The 19,952-nt window shown below is 32.4% G+C and overlaps 1 protein-coding gene across 3 annotated transcripts in view; it reads left to right on the top strand.

The window, feature by feature from the left end:
* Window positions 1-19,952, top strand: part of Tango1 (transport and golgi organization 1) — a 159,349-nt gene that overhangs the window by 79,608 nt on the left and 59,789 nt on the right. For all 3 annotated transcript variants that reach the window (XM_085815634.1, XM_085815636.1, XM_085815635.1), the window contains 3 exons: window positions 12,145-12,264; window positions 13,308-13,379; window positions 13,597-13,733. In XM_085815634.1, the coding sequence (XP_085671760.1) occupies window positions 12,145-12,264; window positions 13,308-13,379; window positions 13,597-13,733 (329 nt within the window). The remainder of the gene's footprint in view (window positions 1-12,144; window positions 12,265-13,307; window positions 13,380-13,596; window positions 13,734-19,952) is intronic.

Here is a 19,952-nt window from a genome sequence, read left to right as displayed (position 1 = left end):
GCCACCTGGAGATATCTTGCCAAATTACCGAGAAACCTATTTACACAATGTTGAATGGACTTGCCCCTGTATTCTTACTTTTTCTGGCGTAGCTTGTCTCTGTAGATTTTTCATGTGTCATTGCGCTTGTGGAGGGCGACCAAGCAAGAGATCACAAGAGCATTAAAGGTCACGACTGAAGAGCATCTGCAATGAGGAATAGCCAGTAGTTTTGTGGACAGCACTGCGATAGGTCAGTAAGAATGGTGGTAACTTCTTTTCCCAGTCCTTTTGTTTTCTGGAAGCCATGAACGAGAGCTTATTAAGGATGGTTCTATTAAAACTCTACTGTGACGTCTGACTGGGGATGCAAAGGTGTCATTTTGAGTTTTGTTGATGTTGAGTAGCTTACCGGGTTCTTTAATTACAACCCAGATAAAGTTTCTTCCTTGATTGGAATGTAACTGAAGATAACTCCGAATCTGGAAATCCAATGCTGTATCATCATTACCTTTGCTACCAGCCTCTTGGTCAGGAATAGGATATGCTTCAGACCACTTGGTGAAATAATTAATGACAATGAGGATGTATTTGCCATCAGCGGTTTGTGGCAGAGGTCATAGGATGCCAAACATGATGTCTTCAAAAGGTGCTTCTACATCTTCCCTCAGCTGCGTTTCTTCAGTCCTTTCTGACCCGCGCAAGCATAGCAAGATTGGCATCACTTTTGCTCATCATCCCCTGCATTATTTCAGCAGAAGTGTTCTTGAACTCTATGCAATATCTTCATTATTCCAAAGTGGCCTCCTGTTGGATTGCTATGTAATTCTTTAAGGATATCTGAGATATTGGAAGTATCAGCTGCCATCAGAAAGCCTTTCCATCATCTGATTCGAAATTCTGGTACAGGACACAGTTTCAAATATTGAGTGAGTCCTAGAAAGCTTAATATTGTTTTGTAGGACAATAGATCAGTATCTGGGCGGCATCCAGATAAGTTTACTTTCCAGTTTTTGAACCAACTCTTTGGGAATGATGCTAACATTGGCTCCTGTATTGATAGTCATACTGCAAGTAACTCCATTGATATGTCCGACAATGAAAAGTCCATTACTGCTGCCACTATAGAAAATTGTGTCTCATACACTTGCCAAGATATCTTAGCATCATATGTGGATAGCTTCAGAGAGAGAGAGAGAGACAAGAATGAATGGGTAAAAATTTAAAACCGACAGAGTTGCATTTCTGCCACTGCTATGCATTTCTCTAAGGTGTCAACTTTGGCTGTGGCAGCAACTCTGTTATTGATTTGTTGTTCCATGCCAGAAACTCTCTGTTCATTGACAGAAGAAACTCTTTCTTCAATTTGTTCAACTTTATTTTCAGCCATGTGTATTCTGTCTTCCATAGCCTCAAATTTGTTTCCTATTATGACTGTAATTTCCCTTTTCATTTCCTCTTGTCCAGTTTTTATCTTTTCTTTAATGGAGCTTTTTCTTGGCTCACTATGTAATTCTTTAAGGATATCCGAGATACTGGAAGTATCAGCTGCCATCAGAAAGCCTTTCCATCATCTGATTCGAAATTCTGGTACAGTACACAGTTTCAAATATTGAGGGAGTCCTAGATAGCTTAACAAATCCTAGATAGTTGAACAATCCTAGATAGTCCTAGATAGTTGAACAAATTGAAGAACCTCTTTCTTCAATTTGTTCAACTTTATTTTCAGCCATGTGTATTCTGTCTTCCATAGCCTCAAATTTGTTTCCTATTATGGCTGTAATTTCCCTTTTCATTTCCTCTTGTCCAGTTTTCATCTTTTCTTTAATGGAGCTAACTGCTTCTTCCATCTTTTCTTGGCTCACTATCATCTCATCTTTAATGGATTCTTGACTGGCTTTCATCTTTTCCTGGAATGCAACAAAGGCAGTCGCAAGCTGTTGTAGTTGCTCCTCCATTGCTCTTGTCACCACTTCAACCACTTTTGACACCAAAAAGTGTTGCGTGCATATGGGTTTGCAATCGATTGAATGCACACATGTCCAATGATAGGTTAATAAAATTTATTTTATCAAAAAAAAAAAAAAAAGAATTTCAGAGTTTTGGATTTTTTTATGGAAATTCTCTCGCAGGTGTTCACAGTATACAGAGTACAACCACTAGTTACACTCTAAGAAAATTAAACACAACACAATACAAAGCACATCTAAAGAGAAACTTATCCCAGAAATATCTCAGTAATCCAAACTGACGCTGAACTAAGAACTCACAGCACACATCAACAACGACTGAGAGCAGATGCTCTCTCTGGCCTTGTATAGTTTCATCCGGCCACCGAGATATTTCTAGCACTTTCTGCTTCTCGAAATTAGTGGAAGGCAATATGAGGGTTGAATTACGGTGTACAGCTAATATAGTGATCACTTACATTTATTCAATTTACAATATTTATTACAGTGATAGAATGACTAGACCAAAATATTGCCAAGTTTGACGATTTTGGCAATTTTTGTGACAAAAATTAGTTTACAAAATTGTTGCCAGCTGTCTTGCCAAATTACTGAGACCAATTACAAATTTGTACTTTCCCAGCATAGTTTATCTCTCTAGATTTTTCATGTTAAAAAATATGTAAAACACAATAAAATACAGCAATTTCATGTATAATTGCACTAAAATCATATATCTATTTACAAAATTCATAACAATATAAATTAACATTTTGGTTATAGCTTTCAATATCATTCACTTTTCTGTAACTAATGTTTTTACAGTCCTATGCACAGCTTCAAAATGATTCTTATACCTTTATATTTAGCACCCATTGCTGGACCACAGACTGTTTTTGCTTTGCTGTCTTTTTTTTAATAGGTTAACGTTATTTTTCTTGAATTTATGGGTCCCACCAGCGGCCGAGCGGTAAAGTCGCTGAACGCTGTAAGTTCGGTCCGAGGTTCGAATTCTGCGAACAGGCTAGCTGCATGGGCATTTTCATGGTTTCCCCCATCTGTATCGTGTATATGAGCCAGTTTCCCTTAGAAAGTCCTCCACGAAGGCATTCCTCTCCTTAGGCAGATAGCCCTAGCGTGCTTTGCAGTAATTAAATAAACCAAACCTTGAATTTATGGATTTGTAAAGCAGATGTTACTGTCTGAAGCCTAAGCTTTTTTTTGTGGTCTTTGCTATTTTTTTTAATGTCAGGTCTAGTTTACTCAGCAAACATTCTTAAAGAGACTTTTTTCTGTTTCTATGTTGTAGTTGATATCTGATTAGCTTTTCTTCTTTTCACCAAAGTTGCATGTAGATATGTTAATGTATTGAGATCTGTTAAATAATCTTCCAACTATTGTCTTTCTTGCTGGAAGCAAGGAAAACATTTTAATTATTTAAATTTAACATCCTACCTTGAGAAGCAATAATTCATAAATTTTCCCATGCTTTTACATTCCTCTAGTTTGAAGGTATTGAACATATCTACTCTTTCATCACTAAGGAGAATGACTATTTTTATCAAGTCTGGCTGTATAACGTTTTCAGATGCAATGAGGTAGTTTTTTTAAATTTCTGATGCCATTTATATGTATCGCTTATTTCACTTGCCTGACAGTAACATCAGAACAAGCCCATGGCATTCATAGTAGCAAGGAGTGCAAGTTTGTGCCTGTTGTTGGCAAGAGCCTTGAGCACCATACAGGTGACAGCATGACTTTGATGGACCCCTATTTTGATGGAGAGCATCCTGTGGAGGGCAGCTCCAAGTGTCCCCCCAACCCTTTTTCCCTACCACAATCTCTTGAGAGGTCTTTTGCTTCGCCGCATATTTAGAGTGTCCCATGACGCACAGATACTATACAAACATCCATGCCTTTGGTACCCTTTGAACCTGGGCCTTTTGGTATGGCAGTTAGCATTGCTAACCGCTATCCCGGTTGACCGGCAAGGTCATATATTCCATGTTTCAGCTGAAATACTGTATATGAATTTAATTTGACTTTGGAACACAAATAGTTCCATTTCTAATTACTAAAACAACATCATCTTGTCTACTTCTGCATACAGACAAGATGATGAAAATCATATTTGTATCATATTCACTGAATAATGCATGGGAGCCTATGTTCAATTCATTTGAACTTTGAAATAAGGCACCTAAAGTGAAACACTTCTGACATCATGCTATTTATACTGTTGTTCTTGTTACACAAACATGATTATTTGAACAGTAAACAAAGATATTTATTGAATCATGCAAATTCTTGACAGTCACAGCACATCAGTCTTGTCAAGCTGCACACAGCATCAAACAAAAGTTAGAATGCGTAATAATTTTATATATAGCTGCAGTTATATTTGAATACATGTGGCACATACTTGCTAATAAGTGGCATTAGCCCAATTTTATCTTAGAGCATTTTATATTTTTTCATAATAAGTAATTAAATTGATAAAACAATTGTTTTTTGGGGGGAGAAGGATACATTTAAAATTTCCTAATAATTTTTTTTTGGGGGGGGGGTGGAAGAGTGGATGGTACATTAAATAAATAGTAAAACATGCAGCTTGACACTTGTAAAAAAAGGCTTTTTTTTTTTTTTCCCTATGATATTTCTTTTCATTTTTTCTTTCTGAAAAAGAAGTTTTTTCGTAAATATTTTTAAAAGTTTTTCTGAAAATAAGCATGATATTTTTAGAAAATATCCCACTCTACCTTGAATATATTCTTTTTGTTTCTATAATTACACTCAAATATCATAGTTCTTGTAAAACTGGGTACTCATATTTGGATTTTAAAGTAAGTTATATTTCTGTAGGCTGCATTTACAAATTATTCCAACTAAAGGAATCACACATACTCCCTTTGCATCAAAATGATTGTCCTTTTTATGTAAATTATTTGTATCAAAATGGTTTTTCCATTAAAAAAAAAATAACGTTCTTTCTTGCTCTATCACAATTTAAAGGTGTAAGTATCATTTATTAAGTACATTACAACTATACAAATATAATAAGTATTTATTGAACTTTTATTTTATGTATATTAATGCATTAATAGGCTGTCTGGCACAAGTAATGAATTTCTAGAGCATGTGTTGAGATCAAGTCACTGTCTTTTTCATGTGTTCTTATCTTGCAATCCAGATTTATTCTTGGTATCATTGCCAGTGTTTCTCCCAAAGTAGCAGGAAGTCGTCTTAATGGAGTACATTTGGGAAGTGAGACCTTGATTTTTTCCAAAACTTCTTCATGGCATTTGTCCTTTTATTTTTGCCTTAACATTAGCTAATTCTCCTCTGTCATAGCAGCATTTTGTCTCAGTAAATTTGTCTTAGAAACAGTTTTGTCTGACACATTTTTTTTTTATCGATAGCTGCTATAAATATTGTGCATTAGGTCTTTAATTTTTAAATTTCTCATAGCTCTCATAGAATTGCATTTCTCACTTCAGATTATTGCATTTAAAATTGAGTTTTTTCCCCTGCAGCTCTGTAAAAAAGAAAAATAAACTGGCATTATTTGTATCCAAATTTCGTTTTATGAAAGTAGAAGTTAATGTATTCAAAACCACTCCTCTGTCTTCTACCTCCTTAACCTGATACAAATTTATAAATTAGGTAATCCTTTTGATAAGGGAATAACTTATGTGGTAACTTATGATTCACGTTGTACTTTTAACAAACACATCATAAAAGTGAAAACAAATATATAAGATACATACAGAAATTTAGCATAGAATCTAACCTGGGTTTAAGGTGGCTTTAACCAATTTCAAAGTTTAAAATTAAGCAAAAAAGTGAACTTAGATTGGCATATATTTTGAATAAAACCATTGATTTTGAGCGTTATCAGGCATAAGATCCACTTTTTCAAGGGTGAGAGCTTCAGAACTTCTGCTCTGAATTTTTTTTTTTTTTTTTGCTCCTGAAAAAGATAAACCTATGTCTGCTTGCTCTTGAAATTAATAGAGATTTATTCAGATTGTACGCCAATTTAAGGTTGTGATTTTTCCCTAATTCTAAATTTAATATTGTTGTTTTTTTCTTCCAAGTACAACTACAAGATACTAAATTCAGTAAAAGAAATGTTGAGAGATTAAGTAGTATCCATTTTCCATCTTCTCTGCATCTCCCCCAAACGACCGGAATTCACAGATGGTAGAGTGCACAAGCTAAATGAGCACATACGTACTCTACTTTAAGTTTAATAAATGGGTTTTAATACAGATATAAAAATAAACTAGCCAATTCTATATTGACATGTATATCATATAGAAGAATCTTTTCTTAATTACTATAATGCTGCAAGTATTCTTAAAAATTGTTGTTTGAATATAATGTAAATTAATTCTATTTGTAATTATATCAATTATATGCATTATTAAAAAATCTGATGTGTATACCACATGATTTCCTTGTACATAATATTAAATTATATGCATTTTTCCTGCATTTCATTTAAACTTACTGAATTGAATTAAATCTGCTTCGTCAATAGCACATAAAACCACAATAAAATAAATGCACTCTTTAAAATTCATTATATTTATTTACCATAGCGACACTGCCGCTAGGTTCAATTAACAGCGTTACATATCATTCATTTTATAACTCAGAATGCACAAAAATTATATCATCTGAAGAATTATCTAATCATTGCCACATGCTCTATTAAAATACTGTAATAAATCTAAACATTATTTGCTGCTAGTACTCATTTCCTGAAATTTCATTAGATATATTTCTTATTCAATTAATTCTGTTCATAGTGTTTGCAACAAGGCAAAAATTCATAAAACCTCAAAATATCTTCATTAAAAATTGAAATATATATATATATATAAAGGAAATACCTAATGCACTTAAAACAATAATAATAATATAAAAAAATAAAATTAAAGCTTCTATGCAAAAACAAGCAATTCAGCCAGCAGACAATCAGGCAGATTTTTCTGTGCACAAAAATGAAAGTTTACTTTTGGTCCCACTCGGCAAAAAGACACTGAAGGTGCAGAAACTGAATTCACTATTCTCCCGAGTTTCAAATGTAAACAAATATGGCTGCTATGGTAAGAAAAAATTAGGCTTAGATGCATTTAAACAACTTTTAAATTGTTGATAATTCTACAACTATCGCATGCAGATTAACTAGAGGCATAAAAATCTTAATCAGAAGATGAAAACAATATAATTCAATCATTTTTAAAGCAAAAAATGCACAATTTACTAACAGACCCCACAAAAAAAATCTCTTCTGAATCCATTTTAAATTAGTTTATAATTTATTTGGCGAAAAAGGGTCCTTTATTCTCTCCTTACTTACAGATGTCTTGCAAAAACATTGTTAAATAGCAGTGAAAATCGATGTTTTTGTGGAAATATGATACCCGAATTTTTCACAATTACAGTATTTTCTGTGCTTATACATGGAAGTAAAGAGGGAAGATTTTATTAATCAAGTATATGTGTTGCTTCTAAATTGCTCAGGTTATTAAATAATATAGTTACAATTTAAAAGCTAAAAAAACTTATATCGTGTTAAAAGGCAGCATTCTGGAAACTGGTATATAATAGATACAGTCAAAAGTCATTAATTCGGACATCCATAATCCGGACCTCAAAGCTACAAACTTTCTGCGCACGTCTCGCTTTGACGCATGTGCATAAGACCTTTACGGCTGCGAGTATGCGCGTGCGCAAAATAAGTTTATGAATGCGCGTTTAATGTATAACGGACGGTATAAGCTAAGCGAAAACTATCTAATTCAGTTAATGTTGCAGATTGCGTTGTTCCTTAATCTTCGAATTGGATTCGGCTTATTATTTTTTGCAGACTGTTAGAGCAATTTTATAAAAGTAAGCTTGAACTTTCGATGATGTCAAATAGAATATCTGATATATATTTACTAATATGTAAAGGATCTACAAAGCGAAAGCATGTTTCGAAGTCCATTAAACAAAAAGTGGAATTCCTGCAAAAAATGGATAAAAGCATATCCTTTGTTTATCTAAACTTTGTTTATCTTTAATGCCACAGCGCAAAATGAATTGGAAGTTGATCTGTCAGCACTATCCTTATCTTCAGGGCAGATGTTTTTATTTTATTTGGCTTATAATTCCTTACTAAATGTAGTATTTCATATCGATGTACTCCGTCTGTGATATGATTTAAATCAATTCCTCATTATTATAATTCGCTTCCGATAGTAAAGAAAGTGACAGAGGTTATTGAAAATGAAAAAATTTCGATTGACAAATTAGTCGGTATTCTCGACATAGCAATTATAGGACTTGAACAGCGGAACTTTCTAAATGAACAAGAAATTATGTCTGTTTATAGAATTAAAGAGAATGTATTATCACATAAAAAAAAGAAGCAACTTAAACAACTTACATTGAAAGAAATGTTTAATAAAGTAAACAAATAAATATTAAGCTTTTTTTTTTTTCTCTCTTTTTTTTTTTTTTTTTTTTTTTTTTTTTTTTTTTTTTTGTAAATTTTGAGACCCTTTAGATCATACAATTGTTCTTTATTTCATAAATTATGGTTTCATATTTTTAATTTTATAATTTCTGCATGCCATCTTACTAGATTTAAACTGATGATCTATAATCTGGAAAAATCGATAATCCAGAATCGCCGAAGTCCCGACGAGTCCGTATTAACGACTTTTGACTGTATTAAAAATATTATTTACTAATATATTTTAGTTTAATTTCAATGTACAACTGAAACCATATTGTTAATAATAACCTATTAATGTAATGATCACTATCACTCAAATATTTTCTGCATATTTGAAGAAACATGTAGGAAACATGACATGGAATTAATAATTTTTGATAAGAAAGTTAACAACATATATTTTATTATAGGCAGAAAAACAAATTTTTAACATTGACTATTTTAGTTAAAAGAATCTTCCCTGCTTTTGTTCTTCAGAATGTATAGTTTTGTGGATAATTGAAAAATCATTAGATTTAGATTTTATAGTACTAGATTAAATAAGAACTAACTCATAAAAAGTACAAAAGGGCTACTTATTTCATTTTGAATTTTTTATACAGAGAAATATATATTAAGTATATTATAATTTAATGTTGAAAGAAAACAGTGAAATGCATACAAAGCTCTTTCCTCACTGTAAAATCAGGAGTTTATTTAGAAGTTGCTATTTTTATCTGATGAAAAAGTACTGTTTTTAGTTCTTATTGTAATAATATAAGTTATAAACTATCACAGTATCTTTTCATTAATGGGAGCACAATCCTCAAGTATAAAATTTGAAGTTAAATGTAGCAAGAAATAGTGATGGGAACCCTAATGATACATTTAAAACATACTGCTGCTCAAAAGTATTATTGTGCATGAATATTTGAGAAAAATTATTCAGAGTGTGCCAAAGTGAATAATTCAGTAAAATCAAATAATTCAGTTAGTAAATTTTAGATGACATAATTCTGCCTTGTTTAGGCATGATCTAGACTATAACTTTATCTTGTGGTTATTGAATAAAATCTTCCACCATGAATACTTCCTTCTCTTCATTATTTGACAGTTACCAAATTATAAATTCCATCATAGCTCCTCCATAAAAATTTTAAATGAAAAATGTGCCTGGATCAAAACATGATGAGTCACAGTATAACTTGCCTATTGTTGATGCTGTAGCACACGTTTCGGTTGTTGCTGCATTGACAGAAGAATACAGTGCTAGATTAAAATAGCACGTTGCAAATCTTTAGTTATGAGTTCAAATTTGACATCTTAATTTGGAACAGCTTAAAGAGCAGTAATCAATATAATATAATAATTTGCTTTGATTGTGAATTAGAAAACCTGAAACTAATAATCTCCAAATATCGCTGCAAATTGCAAAAGCCATCTACATTTCACTGTTAACATCTGAAAAGTTGTATGGGTTCAGGTGTTGCTGTATTTTAGGTCTGTGCATTTTCAGTCTTCTGCTGTATATTTAAATACTAGGAAGCCCGGTGGTTATACGATATGACCGCTGTTCTAGATATTATAAATTGTAATTAAAATGATTTGCGCAAAGGTGTCTGTTAATTCAAACTGAATTACCCAGGGCAGGCGGCGAGGACGCCCCTTTGCTTACTGTCCCACGGGGTTTCCCCCTTGCTTAATTGCTTAAAGTAGAGTGCAATGAATAAAACCACTGGCGGTACAAACACTGGTGGTTTCTTAAGAGCCACTGCTAGCTGAATAAATAAATTTGATTTAAATAATAAAATGTTAATTCACATGTCAAAGATCTCTTTGTACACAATATTTCTTGTTTAGATATTTCCATCATTTTTAAGCTCGCCTTGCAGAGGACCATCATTATTTTAAATTTTACGTCCGTTCTTTCACAAACTCTTGAACAGACAGCATAAAGTTGACCGTGTCCAAATGCAGGCTCAGGTAAAAAAATGCCAACACGCTTAAGTGTTTGGCCTTGAGACGTATTGATGGTCATAGCAAAGGCAAGTTTTACAGGAAATTGTCTACATCTCAATTGAAACGGCAACCCTGTGCCGTGGCAACTTCACCCCATTGGCTAGTACAGTTACGCAAGCAACCAATAAACGATCGGTGACAAGCAAACACTTAAGCCGCATATATATATATATATATATATGGGATGAAGTAATTTTTTCTCCTCCGAAACAGCTGACTCCCGGGCTTAGGGAAGCACACCGTTGGATTTTGCAGGTCCGTGGCATGTCATTTTGACCATTCGCATCTTCATGGGACTTTAATTAGCTGAGATATTAATTAAAAACAAATTTTCCCCTACATTTTCCAAAAAACTCTCCGAATCCATCTATACCATTCTCATCTTCGTACGTCTTTAATCAGCCGAGATATTAATTAAAAACTGTGGAAATGTTAATTTCCACGCTCATTTTTCCGAATGGCAACAAAAAGCTATCAGCGAGAAACACTTAAGCCGCTTATATATATAAAGATAAAATACTTGTATAATATCCATATTACCATAATTTCTGGGAGAAACGCCGTGGTGTTTACGTATTTAAAACTTAAATTTTCAGCGCATGCGGCATTTCTACCCATGCGGCGTTTAGGTACACTAAAAATAAAATATTTCCTTCAATGGTCATTGTGCATAGTTTGAATAACTTTGTCATTGTACATAGTTTGAGTAACTTTGTCATTGTACATAGTTTGAATAACTTTGTCATTGGGCATAGTTTGAATAACTTTGTCATTGTATATAGTTTGAATAACGTTGTCATTGTACATAGTTTGGATGGCGTTGTCATTGTCAAAGTGGGTAGGAAGTGCGCGGAAATTGCTAAAAACATCGTCAATAATAGCAGGATTCAAAGAAGCTGAAATTATATGTTTAGATAAAAAGACTGTAAACCAAGAGGATGAATGTGACGATCTGGAAGACATGGACTTCCAGATTGTCACATTCATTCTCTAAATTTACTAAATCTTTTTAATTCAGAAAGGGAAGAATCAGATTTTGATGGCTTCATATGATGTATAGTTTGCTTTAATTCCTTTCGTAAGTAAAATTTAAAATTTGCTTTTGTAATACAAATTTAATAGTTCATTTTTGCAACATTTTTTATAATATAATCTGAGATATAATACAGATTTGTATAATATAGTCTGAGACTAAAGAAGTCCATATTTGTAAGTCCATATAATACAAATATGGACTTCTTTAGTGGGTAAATATAAGTATATTCGTGAACGTAAATATATTTTCAACATTTCTTACTTTTAATTTATTTTTGAGTTATGATTTCATTTCATGCATTTTTCTTAACTTATATGTCATATATCAGGACAAAGGTTGAGATTTTGCGTCTATACTGCCCGCGACGATGTCATGCGCAATTTAATCTATTGCGGCGTTTACGCTGATGCACCGTTTCTGTGTAATTTTTATTTTTTTCCCGGCATTTTTCTCGAGTGCGGCGTTTACACTGATGCAGCCTTTCTTCCGGAAGTTACGGTATATTTATGGATAATTAAATATAATATAGATATTTAAATATAATATATAAGTTATATCCATATTATATTTAAATATAATATGGATATTACTTACTGCTATAGAATACTGTTAAATAATGTTAAATTAGTAGCTTTCATTTATTATCTGACATCTTGCACTTAATACTTCAGGAGACAAATTCAGAATTGGAAATTAAAAGTGAGGAAATTGAAGAATTGAAGCAAAGAGAAAAGGAATATTTATCTGTCCTATCAGGGGATGAGAAAGAGAAAGCTGACCTTTTAAAGGAAGTAAGAAATTATATTGTTAACTGCTGCTGTCACGTACTTCCCCTTTCTCATAATAATAGTAGCAGTTGATGAATTTAATTTGTTTGATAGTAATAGTAGCAAAACGAAATAAATATAAAATGGATATTTAATTACTAAATAAAGTAGATTAACTTAAAACAATAGATTAAAAATATCACTCCTAATTTTTATTTTAAGTGTTCAGATAGTTTCTGAACTTTTCAATAATTTTGTTATTGCATTTTAAATTTGTAGGTACGAGTCCTTGGCTTCAAAGCAGCTTTGTTTTCCTTATATGCATGAGCTTAAGATTATTGAAGCCATTATTCTTCATTGCTTTCAGCATAATTTGTTGAAGTGACAGAAATGTATTATCCAGCATTTTGGGAGAAATATTGTCAAAGGCTGTGTTTCATGCTTTTGTGGTGCCTCTTCTGCTAAGAGGAATATGTCTAAGTTTTTCTCCATAATTTTTGTATTTATATAGTTTTTTGTTTTTCCAAAAGAATCAACTCTATCATAAGATTCATCTTGACAATTATTTTTGGAAGCATGTTTCCCAGTTCTTGATTTTGTCATTCTGTTGCACTTAAAATGTTTTGCAGCTAATGTAATTTCACCTTTCTGCAGTTTTCATTTTTCTTTTGATGAATCAAGAACTGGCCAGTAACTCGATCTTTGCTTGAAAACTCTTTTTTTCATGTTATTTTTACATTGGGTTGATATTCAACTGAAATAAAACAGTTGATTTTGATCAATGCATGAAATTAGAAAAGTAGTTATAATTTGTAAAAATTAGGTTAATGTAAAAATTGAAAGATGGATTAAAACAAATGGCAAATGTCATGAAACAATGATTTTGATTGAAAGCTTCAAAAATTTGCAGTGCAACATAATTTCCAGCTGTATTTGCCAATGATTCCTGTTTAAATATTTGTTTGCTACTATTATTATAGGACAGAGGGAGTAATACTATTACATTAATTTTATTTATTTACCATTGATAAATATAGCTTTGTGACATTTTTCTTGATTATTTACAGAAAGATCAAATGAAAAAGAAAATAAAAGATCAAGACGAATGCATTTCCAGATTAAATGATTTACTGCAAGAAGTTAGTATGTAATTCTTGTGCTTTAATTTAAATTTATGAAATGTAATTATAAGTGTAAAATTTTGTATGAAGAATTTTTGAAAAAGTTCTTGTAATTTGTTTGAAAATTCACTAAAATATTAAAAACCTTATACTAAATATATAAAATTTGTTTTGAGTTTTTTTTTTTTTTTTTTTTTCCTTGTGTATTATGTTTTATTCTCATTTTTATTTTTAGAATGAAAATGAAATGGATGCTCTTCGCAAAGAAAATGCAGAATATTTAGTAGCTAAGGAGGAATATGAGAAAAAGCTTGTAGTATTGCAACAAAACTGCAACCAGCTTTTACAGGAAGCAGAAGTGTGGAATTTAAGGTTGTGTATATATAAGCTGTTTTGATCTTCACATTGTACTGGGTATATGCATAAGAAATTTACAAAATATTTCCTTCCATTTTCCACAGAGCATTGATTAGAGGATATGTTATATTATGCTAGACAGCAATTTTAACTTTTTGTCATCTACATGGATCAAAAAAGTGTCATTTCAACTAAATTAATCGTCTTAAATCTACAAATTACAGTAAAAAGCCTGTAACACATAACAGTGATATGTGACAGAAGTGACATGTATTGTGGACAGACAAATTCTAATTTTATTAACATTTACCCGTGCTAATCATCTTGATTATAAGAAGAAAATGTCCAGATAGGAGTGTAAAAAGTCTATTATCTGAGATATTCTGCATCTTAAATGGTAACTACTCAGGAGTTCTTCAAGCATTTATCAGTAATTTTCTGCATTATTATTTCCCTCAAGTTTGTCCATATTTTCAATAAAATGTTTTCAGCCTGCTAATTTTCTAATTAGTTTTTATGTTTTAATAGTATTCATATTTTGGGGCCAGTGAATATATTTTTCTTTTACTTTTGCATTTTTATTATTTAGAAACTAACTTATGAGATATGCAAAACTTGATCTGTTTTTGTCTGTGTCATGTGTAAATACTTTATTAGGCTTAAATTTGTTTGTAAAGTTACTAGCAATGCCTCTTTTGGATTTGTTAATGGAAAATATCTAATATTATGTTGTCTTGGCATAAAGATTCACTTGGTGTATTCTCTTTTATACTATAGTGTGACCCATTTGTCCTACTTTTTAGTAAGAACTACCTTATTGTTAGCAAGAATAAGCAAAGAAAAAAATAAAAAAAATAGTATATTTTAAATTCTTGCAGGCTGAGTAACATGAAGATCACTGCCATGTTACTGATCTCTGTAAATCTTCCAGGTGTTTATTACAATTGTTTTATCCTTTAGTTGCTGTTTTTATTGCCCCTTTCTTGGAATGTGTGCAAAGTGATACTTATGTCTGAAGATATTTCCAGAAGTAAGATTACTTGAATCAGGCACACATTTTACTAAATAATCACACATACTAGAGTGATCTAATTTATGCAGCAGAGGCTGTTGAACACATTTTCACCGAATCTTTAGCAAATTCTTCCTTTTGCATTTTGTCATGTTTGTGCACTTAAAAACTTCTGACAGTTATTATCTGCCACTTAATCACGTGTGGGCCTCATTTTTAAATCACTGGCACTAGTCGTATGTTTCGATACAGGATCCTTTTTCTGTCTTTCTAAATCAACATTTATGTATAATGATATGTGTGTTCTCCTTTGCAAATTCCTTTATTTTGTAAATCATTTTCTTTTTATGATGACACCCATTTTAAACATTTATGTGGCCTAAATTTAAATATTTATTTAGAAAGCAAAACAAAAGGAATATGCATTGATTTAATACAACTGAACTGGCATAAGGCAAGTGAGTAAATAAAGAGAAAAGGAGGTTGGCAATAAGTATTTGTAGACTGAACAACATGCAACGAATCTCTGGACAGTGAGAGTTACGTGGATTAAGTGGACTATCTTTAAATATCTACATTTCATCAATTTTTATTCAAAAAATTTTAGAACTGATATTTTTCATTTAATATCTGAAACTGGTAAATTTTGTATTTATACCCATCTATTTCATAAATAGGTAAATTGCATATCTCTTATAATAAATATAATAGTAATAAAATTTCACGTTTTTACAGTACACAATAAAATCATCTAAGCCTAGGTTACTTGATAGATGTTTCGTTGGGGATATATGCTTGGGTTTATGTATACGAGCCAGCTTCCCTTAGAAAGTCCTCCACGAAGGCATCCCTCCCCTTAGGCAGATAGCCCTAGTGTGCTTTGCCATAATTAAATACACCACCACACCATATGCTTGGGTTTCTGAATATTGTGTATCTGTTGCTTTGCATTCAATATTAGACAATTCCAAAACAAAAACCTGTTCAAATCGAATGATTTCTTTTTGTGAGGCTATATTAAATAAAACTGTAAGACTGTGCTCCTTAGTTGTTCTCAAAATAGAGTAATTAAAGGTATGTCAGATGTAACTGTTTTGGAATGTAACTGAAGAATCAGCTGCAAATTACTTTTTTATAGATAAAATTTTATAACAATGTTAAAATATTTAACAAATTCTTGTGATTGTATATTTAGCATAACAAATATCTACTTCATTGTGCCTCCCTTATTATTCTTATTTGAGTTATATATTCTTATGTTTTATTCTCTAAGTTTGAATTTGTAAATGTAACCCTGGAAGTTGAATGTATTTTTTAAAAATTAGATTAAACAATACTACTTAGATTTTGAAAAGATTCAAACAGCTGAAATTTATCATCTAATGTAGTTTACAATTAGAACACACAAACTTTGTTACCTATTTCATTCACATTTACATAATTATTGAGGACTTTAAATGTGTGTGTAAAGAAAGAAGTTGCATCTTTAAAAAATAATGAGAAGATAGAGTATTAAGTTCTTAACAGCATTCCTAGTATTTAAATTCCCTTCTTATCAGTAAGTATCACTAGCCTGGTGGTATTGAATAGAGCTACTAACTTGAAATCTCCAGAATGAATCTTGCTGCACTGCCTTTTTTTTAAAAAATTGGTGTTATTCTTTTAAGGCTTTATTTTGGAAAAAAAAAAAAATATTCATAAAAGTATTTTAAGAGAATAATGCAAAAAATAAAACACTGCAAAAATTTTGGAGTAAAAACTGTATTTTAATTTATTGCATTTTTCATTACGTACAGAATATAAAGTATTGGGTTTTAATGAAAATTTCCCGCTGCCACAAATATCGTCTGTGCAAACAGTTCATGTTGATGTGTTGAATCATATTTCATCAAACGATTTTTGGCATTAGAAAGAAAGAAACTTGGTTTAGAACACTGTGTTGTGAAATTTGTAAAAAAGCATCTTTATCATTAAGTGCAAGGTGTCTGAAATGGAACTACCATGCTATCAGATTAGAACCATCATTTACTTCCAGTTCTGTTGCAGAAAGTCAACTACAGAATGCCACCAAATCATGTGTGCAGCTTTAGGTACTGATGTTGTATCATATAACACTGTGAAGGTTTGGTACCAAAAGCTCAAAAACAAGGACTATGACATTCAAGAAGCAGAGAGCTCTGTCCAGCCTACTGATGTTGATGAGGTCCACCTGCAAAAACTTGTGAAAGAGTATCAGTATGCAACCACTTGAGAGCTTGCTAAAGGAGTTAGATGTTAGTGCCATGTCCATTAATCGCACTATGCATTGCATAAATTTGACTATAATTTAAATCACTGGGTGCTGCATGAGCTGCTTGAAGCAGGTAAGGGCACATGTGTTCAGGTCTGCACTCATCTGTTTGAGTATCAGCGCAAGGACAAAATTCTGGACCAGATCATCACTTGTGATGAAAAGTGGATTTACTTCAACAACTCAGGCCAAAAAGAGGGTTGGTCTGCTCCCATTGAGTCCGGCCCACCACTGGCCGAGCGGTAAAGTCGCTGAACACTGGTAGTTCAGTCCGAGGTTCGAATCCCGCGAACGGGCTGCCTGCATGGGTGTTTTCGTGATTTTCCCCATGTGTAACGTGTATACGAGCCAGTTTCCCTTAGAAAGTCCTTCACGAAGGCATCCCTCCCCTTAGGCAGATAGCCCTAGTGTGCTTTGCCATAATTAAATACACCAACACCCATTGAGTCCGTCAGCAGCGTCGCAAAGCACAATCTAATTAACAAAAAAAAAAAATCATGCTTTGTATCTGGTGGAATTGCCGTGGTATTACACGAAACCCTCGACAGTAAGATGAACGGCAAGGTGCTAGTCCATGTTGAAGCTGCTATCAAGGAAAAACGTCGAACTGAGTCCTGGCACAAAAAGGTAACGTTCCATCTGCAGCTGGTGCTATCTTTCATTCTGCACAGGATGTCCAAAATGAGGTTGATCAGTTTTTGGACTCTCGGCCGCTAAGTTTCTGGGCCAAAGGCTTTGAAAAAATACCAAAATGTTGATAGAAAATCATAGATTTGGGTGGTGATTACTATCCACACTATAGGTTACTGCCTTCATGTGTTTTTCTCATATATTTATTAAGAGAGTTTTCTGGCAGAAACCTTTCTTTACAACCAGATTTTAACATTGAGCACATTGAATAAATGCTAGTTTATTACAATTTAAATTTTTTCCAGAATAATACTTCTTAAAACTTTCTATAGTATTATCTGTAGAGAATCCTTATTTTCTTTCATTATATTTTTAAATTTCACAAAACCATGATATGAATAAAAACTTAAGTTTGATACTATCATTTATTCAATATACATGATACTGGTAATTTATATTTGAGAGTTTTTATGATAAATCACTTGCAAAAGAAGTTTATTGAAAAGTGGAGGATGTAACAACAAAAATAATTTATGTTAATGCCTTAAAAATATTTTCATGTATAAATTTTCTTTCAAATTAAAATAACGTTGAAAAAATTAGCAGCATAGATAAACGTTGAAAAAATTAGCAGCATAGATAAAAGTATAAGTTGCTAATAAAATTTAAATTGTAATAAACCATCATTTATTTGATGGTTTATTACAATTTAAACCTCTTGTGTACTCTTGCCATTACTTAATATTTGATCATTTTTATGACAAATCAATTGTAAATAAGTTTGTTGGAAAGTTTTTTTAAAACTGTTTATAATATTACATATCATTACATTATTCTCTTAAAAACTCTTTTCATGAATAAATTTTGTTTCAAAATAAACTGACATTTAAAATAGTATTAAAAAGACAGCATTTCTCTGCAGTTCCACCTGGCTAATGATGCTGACTGACATGAAGGGAGTTTAAATAGAATGAATATTGTTTAGAACTTGATTTATTTAATTTATTTCTTGCTTATTTGTGAGAAGTATATATTTCCTTTTCACACATAATTTTAAAATCTGCTGTAATTCTGCAGAATTTGAGAGAAATCATGAGGCAAAGGTTGTATCTCCTCTTGTTTAAAGATCTTAGAATTAGTCAAATAAGTAATGCTATTAAGAGGGAGTTTAAGTAAGAAAATGTACTTTCCAATGAAAAGTCATTTAATACTTTTTGGTAGCATTTTTATTATGCTGACCCTTTTTTTAAACATTTAATATTTATTTATTTAAGAAAGTGTATAATTTTAATCGCATATTGCACTTTTTATTACTTGTTATTTTTCATATATGCTATACTTTCTTATTGTAATATTGTTTATTATATCTGTAAACGTACAGTGGATGGACAAAAATATGGAAACACCTTGTGAAATGCATGTTTGAAAAGAAAGCTTGATTTTAATGAAATATGTAGGTGGCGCGGGCATTTTTGACTACTGACGCCACCTATACAACTTCGTAAATGTGCTAAACAGTTCAGTTGTTGTCGGAGTATTGTTATGTGAGGTTGTCATTGCATTATGTCAGAGTTAACAGACTTCGAACGTGGGCAAATTGTTGGAGCACGTATGGTAGGTGCTTCTGTCAGCAAGGTAGCCGAGGTGTTTAGTGTTTCAAGAGGTACTGTATCGAAGATTTATTCCGCATATTTGAAAAGCAAAAAAACATCATCTGCTAAATCACAGCGCGGTCGAAAGTGTGTCCTGAGTGATCGTGACAGACGATCATTAAGGGCAATTGTGACGAAAAATAAGAAGACCACGGCTGCAAAAGTTACTGCTGAAATGAATGTTGTGTTACCGAACCCTGTGAGTACCAAAACAATTAGAAGGGAGCTTCATAAACAGGGAATTGCTGGCCGTGCTGCAATTGAGAAGTCACTCATCAGTGATGCTAATGCCCGTAACAGGAAAAGGTGGTGTTTAAATCATAAAGCCTGGACTGGAGAGCAGTGGAAGCGAGTAATATGGTCTGACGAGTCTTCTTTCACATTGTTTCCCACTTCTGGCCGAGTTTACGTCTGGAGAACGCCATCTCAAGCCTATAATGCAGACTGCTTGTTGCCAAGAGTGAAACATGGCAGGGGTTCTGTTATGGTTTGGGCAGCCATATCGTGGTTCTCTGCTAGCCCCATGATAACTGTGTCAGGGCACATGACTGCCAAGACTTATGTGAACATTTTGGCCGATCAAGTTCATCCCATGGTACAAATCTTGTTCCCCGATGGTGATGGCGTCTTCCAAGACGACAAAGCTCCTG

Source organism: Stegodyphus dumicola, chromosome 4, assembly GCF_044657685.1.
Source record: "Stegodyphus dumicola isolate Sdum_Otavi_A_Nest chromosome 4, ASM4465768v1".
NCBI classification, from domain to species: Eukaryota; Metazoa; Arthropoda; class Arachnida; order Araneae; family Eresidae; genus Stegodyphus; species Stegodyphus dumicola.
Note: the sequence above shows the minus strand (reverse complement) of the source record. Positions and strands in the feature narration are given on the sequence as shown.